General features: G+C 52.4%; 1 protein-coding gene across 5 annotated transcripts in view; it reads left to right on the forward strand.

Annotated features, from left to right (window-relative positions):
- ADAMTS14 (ADAM metallopeptidase with thrombospondin type 1 motif 14) overlaps positions 1 to 18046 on the forward strand; it is a 94908-nt gene extending 76862 nt beyond the window's left edge. For 3 of the 5 annotated variants that reach the window (XM_066349496.1, XM_066349499.1, XM_066349500.1), the window contains exons 15-22: positions 766 to 846; positions 4729 to 4892; positions 7155 to 7323; positions 7794 to 7926; positions 9861 to 10068; positions 13265 to 13394; positions 13531 to 13641; positions 16108 to 18046. In XM_066349496.1, the coding sequence (XP_066205593.1) occupies positions 766 to 846; positions 4729 to 4892; positions 7155 to 7323; positions 7794 to 7926; positions 9861 to 10068; positions 13265 to 13394; positions 13531 to 13641; positions 16108 to 16604 (1493 nt within the window). In that variant the 3' untranslated portion in view covers positions 16605 to 18046. The remainder of the gene's footprint in view (positions 1 to 765; positions 847 to 4728; positions 4893 to 7154; positions 7324 to 7793; positions 7927 to 9860; positions 10069 to 13264; positions 13395 to 13530; positions 13642 to 16107) is intronic. The other 2 variants (XM_066349497.1, XM_066349498.1) reach the window with 2 other exon arrangements.
- Positions 18047 to 18703: the final 657 nt, after the last annotated feature.

Genomic DNA, 18703 nt, shown 5'->3' on the forward strand with positions numbered 1-18703 from the left:
TTGGGGTCTGGAGCTCAGAAGCATTCTCCTGCTAGGCAGTGTGTAGTGATGGGGGGCAGCCAGCTCTTGGCTCTGGGACTGTTGCGGGAGTGAGGAGTAAGGAGATAGGTATGAAAGTGTGGCCCCGACTGAACTGGTCTTGTTCTTTTCCTCTCTCCCATCTCACTTTAAAAACACCTGTGATGCCTCCTCTTTGAACTCCTGGTACTTTTGAGTTTCTTGGCTTCTCTCTCCACCTTCAATCTCACCTAACTTTCTGTTGCAAAGGCCAGATATTCGTTCTTTACATTTTAGTATGAACTAGATTCATTTCCCCTGGGGGTGAGGGGGTGTTACGGCTTTACCTCGACTCTCCTTGTTGGGCGAAAATTGGTGGCTCTGAGTAAGGTTTGTTCCTAGGCCGCGGGCTGGGAGGGCCCGAGGGCCCAGGGCAGCCAGATCTTCACAGCCTGCTTCATCTAAATCCCCACAGTGGCTTCCGGTGTGAGAAGAAGGTGGGGAGGGAAAATCAGGAGAGGAGGGTCAAGAACGAGGGAAATAAGAGCAAGTAGCACACAGAGCTCCTTGGAGTTCACCCAGCATTTTGAGCTGCCGCAGCTCATTTGATCCTGTCACACCTTGTAGGGAAGGGCCCGTGCCTGTTTTACAGATCAGGAAACTGAGGTTCCTGGGTGCCTGCTGGAGTGGGGGCAAGTTGGGGAGCTGGGCTGGGCCGTGGGGCCACAGCTCACGACGCTCACGTCTCTCCTGATCCTCCTCTGGCAGGAGCTCTCAAACTGGTGCAGATCCCAGCGGGTGCCAGGCACATCCAGATCGAGGAGCTGGAGAAGGCCCCCCACCGCATTGGTGAGTGCGGGGCGCTGGGAGAGGGGCTGCTGCAGGTGTGGGTGAGCTGGGAGAGCAGAAGGGGTTCTCATGCAGGACGATTTCACAGATTTGAATCACAGCAGAGAACCCCTTTCTGTTTTATTTTTCTGCGGCCCAGGAGTTTAGGCTGAGCTCACCTGGGTGCTGTTTGTACCACATTGCCTAGTCCCACTCAGGCAAATACAGTCAGCTGGTGGGTCTGTAGGGACCTGGTTGGTACTGGCCATCAGTTGGGGTCCTGGGGGTAGCAGGGCCATATCCCCAGGGTGCTAGCCCAGGGTCATATGATTGTGTCTCTCTGTCACATAGTCTTCAGGAGTGGTGACAGTGAACAAGCCTGGTGTGCAGGCGCTTTTTAAGTCTTTGCTTGAGTCACGCTTTCTAATGGCCCGTTGGCCAAGCGAGTCTGTGGCCAAGCCCATACTCAAGGTGTAGAAACAGACCATCTCTTGATGGGAAACATGACAGAGTCATAGTGCAAAGGGGCATATGTATAGCAATCAGAGGAATTTGTAGCCATTTTTTCAGTCTACCACATGGACCCTTAAATTGTTCTCATTATAGCGACAAACACAGTCACTAAACTACATGCCTCTCCTTTATAACAGTTATACAACTGTAGCCAAGGAACATTAAAGATTGGAGCCTCCCAAGTAAATCAATAAAATTCAAGTGAAAAGACAGTAATGGGAGAGAATTTTTGTTGGTTTGTTTGCTCTATTCTGTTTTTGCTGAAACTAAGTTGGCAGTCAAGAAATGAACGTGTCCAGAAGAGGCGAGTCCATAGAGATAGAAGATAGATTAGTGACGGTCAGGGGCTGAGGGAGGGGTGGGGAGTGACTGCTGATGGGTCTCAGATTTCTTCTGGGATGATGAAGATGTTCTGGAATTAGATGATTGCGCAACCTTGCAAATATACGAAAAACCACTAAATCACACACTGAATTGGGTTGTATGTGAGTTATGTTTGAATTTAAAAAGCATAAACATGGTTTAGACCAGGGTCCTGACAGGGAGGTGGGCAGCGGGCAGCTGCCTGCACTCTGGGCAATGGCTGGCTCTCTCATACTTCTCTGTGTCCTGACCCCTAACAGAGGCCACACGGGCTACAGTGTCACTTAGGCCCCTCGTACATCTGCCCACAAAGTCACACTGCTTGGGCCCAACTCCCATAAACACAAACACAAAACATAGCATCTCTTGGCAGGCTTGTATCTCACAAAAATGCTGGCTTTTATATTTTTAGATAGTCCTCAAAGAAATACAAACATTAAAAAAAAAAATCTCCTGAAGAGCTCATCTCTCCTGGAAAATGCATCCCCGTGAGCACAGCTGTCACTGACCTGGAAGGCACCTCGAGGGTGCAGTCCAAACAGGCAATAGGCACAGGGGAGACTGAAGCCCAGCGTGGGCAGGGGTCCCCCTGTGTGCCGTGGTCCCCCGTCCCCCTGTGTGCCGTGGTCCACCATCCCCCTGTGTGCCGTGGTCCCCCGTCCCCCTGTGTGCCGTGGTCCCCCGTCCCCCTGTGTGCCGTGGTCCACCGTCCCCCTGTGTGCCGTGGTCCACCGTCCCCCTGTGTGCCGTGGTCCACCGTCCCCCTGTGTGCCATGGTCCACCAGCAGGGTGAGCCCGTCCGGGCCTGGGTCTCCCATCTCCTGCTCGGGCCCTGTCACTCTACATGGGGAGTGCAAGTGTGGAAGGCTTCGGCTTGGCCACGTCCCTGCTCACACGCCTGGGGAATCCTGCTGGAACAGGGCAAGGGGAGAAGGGTCGTTTCCTCCGGAAAGAGGATGGCGCTCCCAGCTACTGTTGCACCCTGCGGATGATTCCGTAATAGCAGCGGGCCTCCTCGGCCAGCTGCTCTGCCTCTGTCTCCAGAAGTCCAGCACCTTGATACTCCGTATGTAGGGAGGGGTCCAGGTAGCTTGAGCTCTGCCAGAGAAAGGACAAGGCGGAGATTGGAATTTGGCACTGGCACAAGTTTTGCAATTCCACGTGTGTGAGGTACATGGTGGGCCTTCAGTAAAAACGTGTAGACCATGTATGTGTATGTGTGCGTGTGTGTGTGTGTATATGTGCACATGCACACAGGCCCCTGTACGTACGTGCCTGTGGGTGCCTGACAGCGTATATGCTCTCTGGGGAAGCCCGGAGAGGTGGCAGCCTTGGCGGTGAAGGCCAAGGCCCTGTCCAAATTCATCAGACTCTCCTGGGATTGGGGATGTGAACTCTTCAAAAGGAAGAGAAATCATGCTGTCATACTGACATGCACTGGGCCTTGGGCTGGCACTCTTCATACGTATCTCGTTTCAGCCTCATGACAAGCCATGAAAGCTCTTATATCCCATTTGTGGTAAGGAAAGAGGCTCTGAGGGGTTAAGAGAGTTGCCTTAGGTATGGAGCGGGCCAGTGGTGGGGACAGGACTCAGAACTAGGCCTGATGGTAGAGTCCATGCTGAGTCCAGCCCATTGCCTCTGAGAACAAGCCTTGTACAGTAGGGGTGGGGCCAGCGGCTGCTGTGAGGTGAGGCAGCAGACTAGGATGGCAGAAGATCTGAGACTGGGCCCTGCCTGGGAGCTGCCCAGCTCTAGCCTGGACACTGGCGATTCTGAAGGCTGAGAGATATCAGAGACAAGGGAGCATCTCTCTTCCTCCTGCTCAGCAGGGAGGCTGGTCCCCTAAGAACTGGGCCACCAGCCCACTGCCCCTCTCGGAGCCTCTGGTTCCCCATCTGGATTAATAATGACACGAACCTCAGAGTGTGTGTGAGGATTCCACTGAGGCAGTAAGCAGAGTGCCCAGCACGTGGTTAGTGCTCAGGGTTGCTAGCTCTTCTATTGCAGTTGTGCTGTATGGCTTTAATCTGCATGGAGGGGCCGCCCCAGGGCTCCAGAGCCTTTGCCGCCCCACCTGGTGAGGGGTTCAGGTCCCAGGGTGCAGCCCTTCCATCCCCTGCCCATTTCAGGGCAGCTGAGGCTGCAGCTCAGGACTTTGCCAGGGTGACTGCATCTGCACACCCCCACCTGGCACCTTTAATTAACAAGTTGTGAGTTGCTCACAGACTGCACAGACTGGGGCTTTAAGGGGTAGAAATTTACAGATGTTTTATAAACTCCCGCTCTGTGCTGGGCTATGTGCAGAGCCAAGGACACCGAGAAAAAAGATGAGCAGGCAGGCTACAGGCGACACGAGACAGCTCTATAATCACCACAGTGCTAAAGGTCAGGTGCTTTTCTGATAATAGTAACACTGCTTACCATTTATTAACTGCCTCCTGCATGCCATGCTCTCTCTTCCTAGTTCTTTACATATAAACTCTTTTAACTGTCCCAAGAACCCCATGCGGGGGGGGGGGGGGCAGATACTGTGAATATCCTCATTGGGCAGCAGCTCTGTGAGCTAGGTACAGTTATCATTCCCATTTTACAAATGGTGAAACAACACGGGGAGGCTAAGGAACTTCCCCACGATCAATCTGATTTCAGAACCTGTACTCTTAGCCTCTGTGCTCTGCTATAGAAGTCCTAGGTAGGGTAACTCCCTGAAGACTGGGCAATCAAAGAAGGCTTTCTGGAGGAGGAAATTGTGCTCGCCTTAAATATGGGTGGAAATGAGTCAGGCAGGAAGAAGGGAAGAGAGTGAGGATGGTAGGAATGAATGGTGAGCACCAGGGTCCAGAGGCAGGCACACTGTGGGGCACTGTGGTGACCTGTTTGACTGGGAAAGACTCAGGTTGGAAGGAGTACTCAGTAGACAAGGAGCCCTAAGAGGTCCACTGGCAAGGTCTGCCCTTGAAGAGGTCTGGCTTGTGCTCCTGTGGAGGGGAACAGAAATCTGTGTGTCTCTCTCTCCCTGGCCAGCGGTGAAGAACCAAGTCACAGGCAGCTTCGTCCTCAACCCCAAGGGCAAGGAAGACACTAGCAGGACCTTCACTGCAATGGGCCTGGAGTGGGAGTACACCGTGGAGGATACCAAGGAAAGCCTCAGGACCAGTGGGCCACTGCCTGAAGCCATCGCTGTCCTGGTGAGTCCCGCCCTACGCTGGGGCTCCTTCTCAACCCCGTGCTGCCCAGCCTGGGCCTCCGAGCGCACTGTCTCCACTGCAAAACCAGCACAGCCTGGTGGAAATCTCCCTTTTCCACTGTCGTCAGGAGCCTGAACAAGGTCAAGGTGCCCTCGGTCCGAGGCCAGCTCCTCACTGGCTGGCAGGACGGCAATGAGGGAAAAAACAAACAGCTGTCACATGTCAGACCAGAGACAGCATGCATAGGGAGTTCGTTCTTCTTAATGTAGAGTCAGAAATGGGGAAGGAGCGGGCGGGAGCTTGCTCGGTTTGTTTCTCTTGTCCTCGCATCGTCCAGCAACAGCGTGAGTGTGGCATTGCCAAATGAGTTGGCAGTTGACCTGGGGGTGTCGTCTGGCACTGCTGGCTTCCTGAGAAAGGAACAGGGCCACTGTCCTGGCTGTGATCTCTCTGCCCAGGCCTTCTTCCTAGACCACAGGCTAGAGCGCAAGGAGCAGGGATTGTTAACCCAGGACACCAGAGGGGTTCTGTTCGTAGTGCCGTTGGCTCTGGCTGGTTGCAGGGGACCTTGGCCAGGCTTTGCTCCTGGTGCTGCCCTCACTGGTCAGAGAAGTCCTGGAGGGAAGGATCTATGGTCTACTGATGTCAGCATATTAATTCAATCCAACATGTATTTTCTATTCACCCTGTATTTACTGACCACCCATATACCTATAGGCAATTAATTTTCAACAAAGGTACCCAGACCACTCAATGGGGAAAGAATAATCTCTTAAACTAGTGGTGCGGGGTCAACTGGATATCCACAGGTAAAAGAATGAAAGTTAGACCCTTACCTGACATCAAGCATAAAAATTAGTTCAAAATAGATTAAAGATCTAAATACAAGAGCGCAAACCATAGAACTCTTATAAACAGAGCTAAATCTCATGAGATTGAATTCTCAGTATGACACTGAAAGCAGGAGCAACAAAAGAAAAAATAGATAAATTGGTTTTTATGAAAATTGAAAACTTTTATTCATCAAAGAACATTATCAAGAAAATGAAGCTTGCCCTGGCTGGCTGACTGTGGTAGAGTGTCATCCTGGCATGTTGATATCCCAGGTTTGATTCCCAGTCAGTGCACACAGGAGAAGCAACCATCTGCTTCTCTACCCCTCCCCCTCTTGGTTTTTTTTCTCTCTCTCTTTTCCTCCTATAGCCATAGCTAAATTGGAGCAAGTTGGTCCCAGGCACTGAGGAAGGCTCCATGGCCTTCACCTCAGACCCTAAGAAGAGCTCAGTTGTTGAGCAATGGAGCAATACCCAAGATGGGCAGCACATTACCTCCTAGTGGGCTTGCTGGGTGGATCCTGTTCTGGGCAGGGCACATTTGGGAGTCTGCCTTTGCCTTCTCTCCTCTCATTGAATAAAAAAATAAGAAGAAGAAAGAGAAGCCAGACCAGTGGTGCCTCAGTGGATAGAGTGTTGAACTGGGACAGTGAGGTCCCAGGTTTGAAATCTTGAGATCGTCAGCTTTAGCGTGGGCTCACCAGTTTGAGCTCAGGGTCACCAACTTGAGCATGAGATCATTGACATGATCCCTTGATTGCTGGCATGAGCCCAAAATGGCTGCTGACTTGAGCCTAAAGGACGCTAGCTTGAAGCTCAGGGTCACTGGCTTGAGCAAAGGATCACTGGTTTGAGCAAAGGGTCACTGGCTCGGCTGGAGGCCCTGGTCAAGGCACATGTGAGAAGCAATCAATGAACAACTGAAAGGCCACAACTCTGAGTTGATGCTCATCTTTCTCCCTTCCTGTCCCTCTGTCTCTCCTTCTCTCTCTTGCAATAATAATAATAATAATAATAATAATAATAATAAAAAGAAAAGAAAAGAAAAGAAAAAAGAAAGTGAAAAGACAACCTATAGGAAAGGAGAAAATATTTGTAATGACACAGCTGGTAAAAGTCCAGTACCCAGTCTATATTTATTTTCCACTAGACTCAGAGTGTGGGTGATCTGGTGAGCAGGGAAGACCAACAGACATGGCTCCGGCCCTTGTTAGAGCTCAGGTTGGCGGGAGAAGGGAGCACACAGGCTGTGCCTGGACCTGCGTGCAGTAGGTGCTTAGCCTGGGTTTGCTGCCTCGCTGCTGGGCTGGTTGGCCTCCCCAGGCCACGCTGGGTGCTGTCCTCCTGACTTGCACCAGTTCTGTTCCTGACCCCTCCCCCATGTGACCTTGTCCTCCAGTCCTGTGCTATCTCCTCCACTTCCCCTCAGGTTCTCCCCCCAGCTGAGGGTGGCCCCCGCAGCAGCCTGGCCTACAAGTATGTCATCCATGAGGACCTGCTGCCCCTTATTGGGAGCAACAACGTTCTCCTGGAAGAGACGGACACCTACGAATGGGCGCTCAAGAGCTGGGCCCCCTGCACCAAGGCCTGCGGAGGAGGTACTGCCCGCTTGTCCCGGCTGCCCTGGCTGTCCACTCCCGTGTGGAGGCAGCCCAGCACCTCTCAGAAGGAGGGGAGCAGGCGTGGCAGAGGGCTGACACTGTCTCCACCTGAGGTGTGCCCCGCTCATGCCTCAGTTGCTCTCTGAAGATCTGCAGGGTGTGCAGGCCTGCCTGGGTGGCGTCTTGGGGATGGGCTGGGGTGCTAGAGCAGTATCTAGGGCAGGGTCTCTGTGCAGAGACGTGGCCATCCAGAGCTATGTCCCCGCCCATGCTACACCTGGGATACAAGAGGTAGGCTGACCAAGGAAGGCTTCCTTAGAAAGTGACGTGAGCAGGAGGGAGTATGAAGGTGCAGAGGGAGGTGGGATTGGCCCTCTAGGCTCTCCAGAGCTTACTGTCCCCAGAGCCCAGGCAGGGCAGTGGCGGCCTGGCAGGACCAGTCCCGTGGCAGCCTGCCCTCCCCACAGGTATCCAGTTCACCAAATATGGCTGCCGGCGCCGACGAGACCACCACATGGTACAGCGGCACCTGTGTGACTACAGGAAGAGGCCCAAGCCCATCCGCCGGCGCTGCAACCAGCAGCAGTGTCCCCAGCCTGAGTGAGTGCTCTGGGAGGGCTGAGCTCCCGCCTGCCCAGGACACTGCAGACCTCCTCTCAGCCTGGGCCTTGGAGGAAGGGCTGCGAGCCTGCTTCCTCCAGCCCTCAGCCTGGGCCTTGGAGGAAGGGCTGCGAGCCTGCTTCCTCCAGCCCTCAGCCTGGGCCTTGGAGGAAGGGCTGCGAGCCTGCTTCCTCCAGCCCTCAGCCTGGGCCTTGGAGGAAGGGCTGCGAGCCTGCTTCCTCCAGCCCTCAGCCTGGGACACGGCCCTGGCAGGCAGGGCTCCCTGAGTGGGAAGGAGCCCACTCTGGGCTCGGCCATGGCCAGGCTGCCCTCCTGTCCCGTCTGGGTTTCTGGGTTAACTTCCACTCCTGGAGGAAGATGCTTCCTTTTTCTGTCACTCCCCGCATTCCTTTACAGAGGGAGAAACTAGGCCCAGTTTGGGGACACAGCTTACCCTCAACGATCTGGGAGATCCATGGGTGTAGGTCTCAGTGCTTCCCCAGGCCCCAGGCCAGGGCGCTGTCCACCAGCTCTTCTCTGCCTGGTCATCTGGGCCATGGACTTGGCCTGGCCTGCTAGCTCCAGCTGTGGTCTAACCCCTGACTGGAGTCCCCTGGCCTGAGGATCCCCTCTTTTGAGCATAAGGCCACATTCCTGGGGTTATTTGCAGGGAACTTTGAGGAAAGGAAAGAGCTGTGTCTTCTGGAGGAGTCCAGGTCAGAGCCAGACCACGACTTCCTCAGCCCCAGGCAGGGCTGAGGGCAGCTGCCCAGTAGGAAACCAGAGAGCCAGTTCCATCTCCTGCCTTCCCAGGAGCCCTCCGAGGGTGGAGGCAGTGCTGACGGGCCTTGCTGATCCACAGCAGCTCCTGCCTCCTCAGTCAGGGGAGCTCCGGGGCTAGAGCTGGAGCTGGGGACTAGCACTAGAGCCCGCCTTCTCAGGAGTCCTCCGAGGGTGGAGGCAGGTGCTGACGGGCCTTGCTGATCCACAGCAGCTCCTGCCTCCTCGGGTCAGGAGAGCTCCGGGGCTAGAGCTGGAGCTGGGGACTAGCACTAGAGCCCGCCTTCCCAGGAGCCCTCCGAGGGTGGAGGCAGTGCTGACGGGCCTTGCTGATCCACAGCAGCTCCTGCCTCCTCGGGTCAGGAGAGCTCCGGGGCTAGAGCTGGAGCTGGGGACTAGCACTAGAGCCCGCCATGGCTCCCTGTGCCTGGCCCAGGCTGTCACCCCCAGCCCCTCAGCCCGTATTCCAGCCAGTTCCCCCACAAATGTCTCTGATCAGAGAGCATGCAAGGCTAATACATCACCCACCCTAGCTTGTCTGTAAAATTGCCCAATAAAGTATAGGGGCTTTTTAGTTTTTAAAGGAAGGGATTGGCTAAAAGAGACCTGGTTTACCACTAGCTAGCTGACAGTGATAGTAGTAGTGCCTGCATTTATTATATGCCTATTGTATACCATCCACCCTGCCAGATGACTTATGTGTATCAAGTCCTTTAATTGTCCCATGAACCCCATGGGAGGGCTTCTGTTAATACAAGCTGTGACTCACATCTGTTTTCTGCACTGTCATAGCTCAGCACCTAGAACAGTACTTTCACATAGTAGACATTCAAATACTTATGAGGTGTATAAGGCTCCTGACTGACGTAAAGATGGGATAACTGAGGCTTAGAGGAATGAATAGCTTGCCCAAGGATATGCAGGGTACCGGGCTTTAAATATGCATTATACCCATTTTTCAGGTGAGGAGACAGAGGAGAGATTAAGTGGCCTCCTTGAGGCCACACAGCCTGGCAGCTGCAGAGCCAGAGGGACAGCTGTGTTGGCCCCATGCCCAGACCCACTCTGGCTCCTGCCTGCTGACAGGTGGAAAAGACTCTGGGAGGAAACGACCCCACGGTCACACCTCCCCTCCATTTCTGCCCTGTCTTCAGGTGGGTGATAGAGGACTGGGGCACCTGCAGCCGGAGCTGTGGGAAGCTGGGGGTGCAGACTCGGGGAGTGCAGTGCCTGCTGCCCCTCTCCAACGGCACCCACAAGGCCATGCCAGCCAAAGCCTGCCCTGGGGACCGGCCCGAGGCCCGGCGGCCCTGCCTCCGAGTGCCATGCCCGGCCCAGTGGCGGACAGGAGCCTGGTCCCAGGTGAGTGTCCTCAAAGGGCGGGAGGAGCTGGGCCAGTGGGGCACCTTCTCGGGGCAGTCATGGAGGAAGTGGGTCTGGATAGGGCAACTATCTGGTGCTCCCCGCAGGCAGACCAGACTTTCTAGCTGACTTTTCCCCCTTATCTGATTTGGTTTTTCTCAAAACTAAGTGGAACAGTTTTCACGTATGCTGGCCCATGGCTCTGGGCTAGGCCTTTATACCCATTCACTGTTTGCCCATTCACATTCATGCAGTGCTAGGAGACAGGGGCTAATAGCTCCATGTTACAGATGAGCAAACTAAGACACTTTCCTTCATTCAAGAAATATTTACTAGGTGCCAACTATGTGCCAGGCACACTGAACTAGAAATGCAGGAATCCAGCACTAGCCAGACAAACCTGACTCTTGTGCCTATGAAGCTTACAGTCCGGGGGGAAGAGAGGGGACATATGGGACAAATAAAATAACAGGTTGCAACTGGAGCTGTGTGAGAAGTGAATGGCTTAACGTATCGGGGACAGCCTCTCTGAGGAGGTGACCTTTGAGCTAAGACCTTAGGGATGAGCCACAGGAAGCTCCCACTGCAGGAGCAACCTTGCCACATTCCAGAAACTAAGAATAAGTGGGACTGGAGCTTAATGAGTAGGACAAGGCTGCAGGGGGGACATTGGAAAGGAGGCCAGGGCTTTATGAAGAGTTAGAACGTGTTCTCAGAGCAGTGGGAAACTGCCCTGGCCGGTTGGCTCAGTGGTAGAGCGTTGGCCTGGCGTGCAGGAGTCCCGGGTTCGATTTCCGGCCAGGGCACACAGGAGAAGCGCTCATCTGCTTCTCCACCCCTCCTGGTTGCAACAGAGCAATGCCCCAGATGGGGAGAGCATCGCCCCCTGGTGGGCATGCCGGGTGGATCCCGGTCGGGCGCATGCAGGAGTCTGTCTGACTGCCTCCCCGTTTCCAACTTCAGAAAAATACAAAAAAAAAAAAAAAAAGCAGCGGGAAACCATTGAAGAGTTTGTATGTTGGGTGTTACAAGCTCTGATTTCAGATTTAAGGGCTCGCTCTGGCAACTCAGTAGCAAGTGCCTTGTGGGAAGGCAGAGTAGAAAAAGGGAAATAGTAAAAACTTTGTGAAATAGTCCAGGTGCTCATGGGTAAGCCCTCGAAGTGGACATAGGATTTTCTTTTCTTCTCTTAATTCATTTGCTATGAACCTTGAAGACATCATGCTAAGTCAAATAAACCAGTCAGAAATGACACATACAATATGATTCTACTTATATGAGGTAGCTAGCATAGTCAAATCCATAAAGACAGAAGGTAGAATGGTGGTTCAGGGTTTGTGGGGGGTGCTGGGAGTTAGTATTTAATGGAGACAGAGTGTCAGTTTGGAAAGATGAGAAGAGTCCTGGAGATGGATGGTGGTGCGGGTTGCACAGCAATGTGAATAGATATATATTTTACCACAGTTTTCAAAACTCATTTGATCAAGGAGATAAGTACAAGGATGCTTATCATAATAGCAAAAAAAAAAAAAAAAAAAAAGAAATATCCTAAAGGTTTATCTGTTGGAGATTGGGGAAAAATCAAGGTCTGTTCATACAAATAAAATGCTAGATAACAAGAAAGACAAATAAGCCTGACCAGGTGGTGGCCCAGTGGATAGAGCGTTGGCCTGGGACACTGAGGACCCAGGTTTGAAACCCCGAGGTTGCTAGCTTGAGCACAGGCTCACCAGCTTGAGTCCAAGGTCACTGACTTGAGCAAGGAATCGTGGCTCGGCTAGAGCCATCCTGGTCAAGGCACGTATGAGAAAGCAAGCAATGAACAGCTAAGGTGCCGCAAGTATGAGTTGATGCTTCTCATCTCTCTCCCTTCCTTGTCTGTCTGTCCCTATCTGTCCCTCTCTCGCTAAAAACAAAAACTAATTAAGCTTGAACTGTGCATATCAGTGTAAACCTCAGAAAAATAAATAAAGATGAGGAAAAGCACTGAAATATGAAACAAAAAGCACTTCCAATTTACTTAAAGTTTAAAAAGGTGCAAACACAATATTTGAAAATATGCCAGAATGCTGATTTATTAAAGCTGGTGGTGGTATTTGAACAGGTTTTCATTGTACAACTTCCGTGTACTTTTCTGTATGCTTGAAATATTACACAATAAAGAGTAGTTTGAGAAAAACAAGTATCACACAACTTAAAGGTTTTATATTCTCCACAATACATAGATTTATTTGTTTTAATATAAAACAGAATGATTGCTGGTTCCACAAGAAACCCTACAGATAAATTTAACAGAAAAGTGACAGGTAGTGGGAGACAGTTTCCCTTAAAAGACTGACAAGCATTTGAGAACAATTGTTTGTAATTATTCATCCCAAGAGGATGAGCCATCTTTGTCCCATGGTTTGTGTGGCCGGTGACCCTCATGTCTCCCTTGGGTCATCCCCATGTGCCCTATGAGGGGTGGATCCCTTCAAGTTCTTCCTCATCCCACTAGGAGAGGCTGTGGTCAGTGCCTAAGACCCAGTGACCTGGTCAGACAGGGCAGGAGGCTGCTCCCACACCTCCGTTTATCACAGGAAAGTGTGAGGCGCAGGGTGCTGTGCACAGTAGCACTTGCAGTAGTCACCATCTTCTGCTCCTTGCACCCTCGTCTTTCCCTCTTGGGAAAGAAGACACTTGAACATGCCTCTGTGAGCTGAGTTTTGGTAAATTGAGCCACAAAATCATTAACTGCTAGAAGGGTCTCAGGCCGCCCTGGTACCCAGCTCTCTGTTTAACAGATGCCACAATCCAGGTCCCTGCATCCTATCACCAAGTAAATGGGCTAATGGATCAAACTGGGGAGTTTGCCAGGGTGATACACACATTATTTAAGTTACCCAGACAGAGTGGGCACAGGCAGTAGTGCAGGAATGGGGTCCTGAGCCAGGTTAACTATTTAGCTGGCAGGTTTCCTGGTGTTTCAGCTCAGCTTAGTGGCTTCTACCACCCAGGACAGGACTGCTTGGGTCCTGGTGAGGCTGTTTAGAAGCAGTCCTTGCGAGTCTCTCTGATCAAGTGGGGACTTCCAACCTTTCTCTGTACCTGTTCTGTCCTGGGTATTGGCTGGATTGGAGCTCATTGCCGCCTTCTTCTGTCTCTCCACCTGCCCTTCCTCGGCCACTGTCTCCTGGCCCTGGCTGTCCTGTGGCAGTGCTCTGCCACCTGCGGAGAGGGCATCCAGCAGCGGCAGGTGGTGTGCCGGACCAATGCCAACAGTCTCGGGCAGTGCGAGGGGGACAAGCCAGATACCGTCCAGGTTTGCAGCATGCCTGCCTGCAGAGGTGAGCCAGACAGAAGGGGGGTGAGGGGTGGGGGGCAGACAGGCCCCGCTCTCCTGGCTTAGACCTGAGACCGGCCCATCCTGTATCCTAGCTCCCTAGAGATCCCAATGTCAGAGCTGCTTCTCCCTGTTCACAGGAAGTCTCCAGAACTCCACAGTGAGCGCTGATGTCCGGGAACTTGTGACCCCAAAAGGTCAGTGGATGCCACAATCTGGGCCCCTACATCCTATTAACAAGATATCATCAAGTGAGTGTATTTCTGGGCCCTAAACCCTCCCCCAAATTCCCAGTGTCAGTGTCACAAGCATGGGCCATGCCGTGGAGCAGATCCAGCCTCCAATCCATGTGACCATAGCCTCCAGAAGCCTCGGGTTCCTTACTGCGTGTGCTGGTCTGGGATGCCTTATCTGCCAGTCTAAAATGTTGAAAGCTGCAAATGTTTCCCTAAATTTGGTGCAGACTCATTTGGCAGCAAATCTGACCTGAACTAACAAAAAAGAGATGAATTATTCTGCTATAAAAACATGTCATATTTAGTTCCAAGATGATGTCCCAATCTCCACTGGGGCTGTTATATAATGAATACAGTGAATAGTACTTTTCTAACCTCCAAAGTTCTGAATTATGAGTCATATCTGGTTCCAAGATTTTTGGATAAGCCATTGTAGGTCTTAGCTGCCTTCCCAGGGCTGTTGAAAGAATTAAATGAGATAATGCATGCACACCTAAGCAGCTGTCAGCTAACAACAACCAAAATATACTGTTTACAAAAATTAGGGGATATTTTATCGCTTCATATTCATTTTGAAATATCCCCTAATTTTTGTGAGCAGTATAGTTTCTCTCTGCCTCATGATCAGTTCTTCCTCCCACACATCCTTATCCATCCACCCACCCATCTATCCATCCTTCCATCCATCAATAAATATTGACTAAACACCTGCTATGTACCAGGATCAAAGTGCCTTTCCTAGATTCCTTCTCTTTCCTTTCCTCACCTTCCCAAGGATCAGGGTCTGAGAAGATGAGTAGAGTAGCAGAAAGATCACAGACCCTAACTCCTAGTTGAAGGACCAGTTGGCTGTGTGACCTTGTGCAAATTCCTGAACCTTCCTGAACTCAGTGACCTCATCTGTAAAATAAAGGGGTGTGACTAGGTGTCCTCAGAGGATTTCCTAGCTCTAGCTTTGGTGCTTCTCTGCTCCTGGGCTGAATCTTAGGCTGTGCAAGTCCCTGGATTTCCTTCCCTTTTCCTCTCCTGAACAGAGTGGGGCTTTGATTCTGGTATTGGAATTCTGGCGCCATCTAGAGGCCATAAAACTCCTTCCTTCATGTGCTGTTGGCGCAGAAACGAAAACATTCTTAGATGATATTTTAACCAAAGCAAACAAACCTGGCATAGTGAGTACCCTTCTATGTCAGGACCTTTAGAAATGTCACTTCTAATGTTATTACTCATTGGTAAATGTCAGAATTATTCCTATTTTACAGGTGAAGAAACTGAGGGTTGGAAATTGATTGATTGCCCAAGGCCTCATAGCTTTTAAATGGTAGAGCCTTTATTAGAACCTAGATTTGGTTGAGTCCAAACTTATTGGTGAAAGGCTTAAGTGTTCCAAATTATCTGCCTGTGGCAGGATGTTTGATCAGCTTGTTACAAGTGTGACTTACCTGGGCATTTGCCTGGTCTGGCTGGAGTGGATCAGACTCCTTTGGGTTGATTGGGAGGAGGATAGGGATCCCACTTTCATCCAGAGCATGGTTCACAAGCTCTGCTACAGGTTAGAACCCCCCAGTGCCCAGGATACACCGAGACTGTCCAGTCTCCCTGGGTGTAGGAGCTAGGCAGTGTCCATTTGTAAAGCTCTCCACGTGATTCCAGTTGGCAGCCAAGACTGACAACTAATGGTGTGGGGCCGTGGTTCTCAGAGGCTCCCATGCCCTGGCATCACCTTGAAGGTCTCATTAAAACACGGAGCTGGCCTGACCAGTGGTGGCACAGTGGATAGAGCATCGACTTGGGATGCTGAGGTACCAGGTTCGAAACCCCGAGGTCACTGGCTTGAGAATGGGCTCATCCAGCTTGAGCGTCGGGTCACTGGCTTGAGTGTCAGATCGTGGACATGATCCCATGGTCACTAGCTTGAGCTCAAGCTCGCTGTCTTGAGCAAGGGGTCACTGGCTTAGCTAGAGCCCCCTGGTCAAAGAATGTATGAGAAGCATACAACTAAAGTGCCACAACAGCAAGTTGATACTTCTCATCTCTCTCCCTTCCTGTCTCTCTCTCTCTCTCTCTCTCTTTCTTTCTCTTTCTCTCTCTCTCTCACACTCTCTTGGGAAAATACAAACAAACGAGAATCCACAGAGCTGGGCCCCACCCCCAGGCCTCTGATTTGGGAGGCCTGGATGAGGCCTGAAACTTAGCATTTCCAACAAGCTCTGAAGTGGTGCTGATGCTGCCAGTGAGGGACCCTGCTTTAAGAACCACTGCCCGGGGTTTTAGTCCCTTGTCACATAATAAGGGCTGTTACTCAGCCCTGTCTCTCCTGTCAGGCAGCCCTGTGTCCCCATCTGAATAAAAGCTTTATAGTGAGTCCTGCCAGAGCAGGAGAGGAAGGGCCTGCAGCGGGTAGGCTGAGTGGGAGGGGGTTGTGTCCTGTGTCACCCAGCTGATGGATGTCCTCCCGCCTCGGTCCTTGTGCTGTGTGTGCAGCAGAGCCCTGCGTGGGGGACAGGTCCGTTATCTGTCAAATGGAAGTGCACGACCGCTACTGCGCCATCCCGGGCTACCGCCGGCTGTGCTGTAAGGCCTGTACCAGGAAAGCCTCAGGCCCTGACGCCAGCCCGGACCCAGGCCTGGTCTCACCACCACCCTTCTCCACTTCTGGAAGCCCCTCATCTGGAGCCAAGACCCCTCCAGTTGCCATGGAGCTCACTGTGGGGCCAACGGGCTCAGACGATCGTCCACATGACCAACCCACGCAGCTATCAGGACCTCTGGGAACAAGCCCCTCAGTGACCCAGCGGCGCTTCACCCCCCAGAAACTGAGCACTGGAACACTCTGGGGTACTTCTCCTAGCGCCGCCCAGTGGCTGCCCTGGGGCTGGACCACTAGCCCGTCTCTGCCAGCCTCTAGGGATAAAGGGCAGCTCAGGGAGGACCAGAAGCACCCGGGCACCAGCCTTCCCACCCCCTCCCCGGAGATATGAGCCCTGTCTTGCCTGTCCCTCCAGTCAAGTTTACACTCTGTGAGCCCAAGACCCCTGGCTCACAGGATATACCACAGGCCAGGGTCAAGCACAGACTTCCTTTTAAATTATTTGCCTTCTTGTTCTAGTTTTAGGCTGTGATACTTTTCACCCATGAAGTGGGTGTGTGAGGAAGAAAAGAATCAGGGAAAGCCCTAACCTGAGATACCTCAGCAAGCAGCCCAGGTGACCAAGGTAAACCTCTCAGGGGCTCCTGTCTCTCTCCCCTGCCACGACCGAGGGCCAGCCAATGCCTCAGTCCTCACAGCCACTGGGTCCCACACTGGATCCATCTGGCTGCCTGCCTTCGCCAGAACTTGTGGGACCCCTGTGTAGGCCCTGTCTACTTGGCTTCTCAGCCTGGAGAGGCAAAGCAGGGCCAGAGAAGGTGAGGGGTGCCCACAGGGCAGTTAGTCAGAGGGGAAGGGAGCTGGGGGTGAGTGGGGGTGAGAAGCTGGCTGCAGGGTTGGGCAGGTGGGAGGCAGGTTCACCTCAGGCCCAGCTTTTCGTAGCAAGAGCTCCATGCAGCTCTTCTGGCCAAGGCCAAGAGGAAGGGTCCAGCTGAAACCTTCTGTTACCTCTGGGGCCTCCAGTCTGCAGGTGAGCCTCCCAGCCTCATTCTAGCTCACCTAAGAGCGAGTTCACCCAGGGGTTTCCTAACTGGTGCTAGAGCCCTGACTAGACCAGAAATGGCAACTTTGTCATCACTCCAGGGCGTGAAGGGAGTTGGCCTAGAAGGGGACTTTGTGGGACACAGGGAGACGTGAGTTCTTAGGCTGTGCCCCATCAATCATTGCCCTTTGCCAAAGACCACTCCTACTGTTAGGGGTCTACTTTTTCCACCAGGCTCCAGCTGGGCCAGAGGTTTGTGGTGCTGATGAGAGAGGGGGTGGTTAGGCCCAGGGCTGAGGATCGGAAATGACAGGGGCTGCCCCGGGCAGGATAAGAGCCTCTGCCCCACTCTAGGTGGGAGTAGACACTGACCTCCAGGGCTATGGTGCTTCAGCCACCCCTACCCCCCTTACCTCCAAGGTCAAGTAACTTCCCTAGACCCTCGGCCCTCTGGAAGCCACCTGAGTCCCTAACACCCCTCCCAGGGGTCCTCACTTCAAGTTGTACAGAGGATCTCCCAGACTCCAGGAGGTGATAGAAAGGCTTGCTGCTGCTTCTTTCCACAGGGCGAGGGGCTGTTCTGAGCCATGCTAGAGAAATAGGAGCAGGGCCGGGCCTGTGTCTGGAGAAGAGAGCCCCAGGGGCTCCCTGGTGCCCTCCACCTGCTGCCTGCCCCTCCCTGGGTGCTGGGGACACACTGAATCATTCCTGAGACCTAGCCTGCCTGTGTTGAGGGCTGTAAACTCTGCCTTTGAGATCCAGATCTTTAAATTTTTATATATTTATTAATATTGTCCTTGGCGTTTTGTTTTGGACCCCAAAATGTTGTGTTGTGTTTTTCTTTTCTCTCTTTTAGATGACAGGGATGCCGAAGGCAGTACTCTAACATGTTGGGCTGGGCTACAGCCAGATGATTGGGGGTGGGGGTGACAGAGAGATGCTGAAGACACAGGAAGACCTGGCCCTCAGCCTCCCTGCCTTGGCCTCACTGGCTCTGGGGCTCCTCTGAGCATAAACCCAGGCCTGAGAGGTAAGGACAGGGCTGGGCACCCCACTCAGGCTTCTTTACCAAGTAGCTGTGAGACCTTGGGCAAGTCATCATCCAGAATTCGGTCCCAAGGGGAGAAGTGCCTGAGAAGTAGTTTTGGGGTCCACATAACAAAGAACATTCTAATTAGCAAATCTGTTCAAACATGCAAGGGTGTTTTCTTTGGAAAATGGTGAGCACTCTTTCCCTGCAAAAGTCTGAATGGAATGTGGAACGTGGACAGGTGATGGAAGGAATGGGATGCATTTTATTGGGCAGGGAGGACTGAGATGAATCCTGTGCTGTACAATTTAAAATTACCAATCCTACCCTGGTTAGATAGCTTGGTTGGTTAGAGCATCATCCCAAAGCACAGAGGTTGATGGTTCGATCCCCAGTCAGGGCACATACAGAAACAGAT

The sequence above is a fragment of the Saccopteryx leptura genome, chromosome 9 (genome assembly GCF_036850995.1).
Source record: "Saccopteryx leptura isolate mSacLep1 chromosome 9, mSacLep1_pri_phased_curated, whole genome shotgun sequence".
In the NCBI taxonomy this organism is placed as follows: Eukaryota; Metazoa; Chordata; class Mammalia; order Chiroptera; family Emballonuridae; genus Saccopteryx; species Saccopteryx leptura.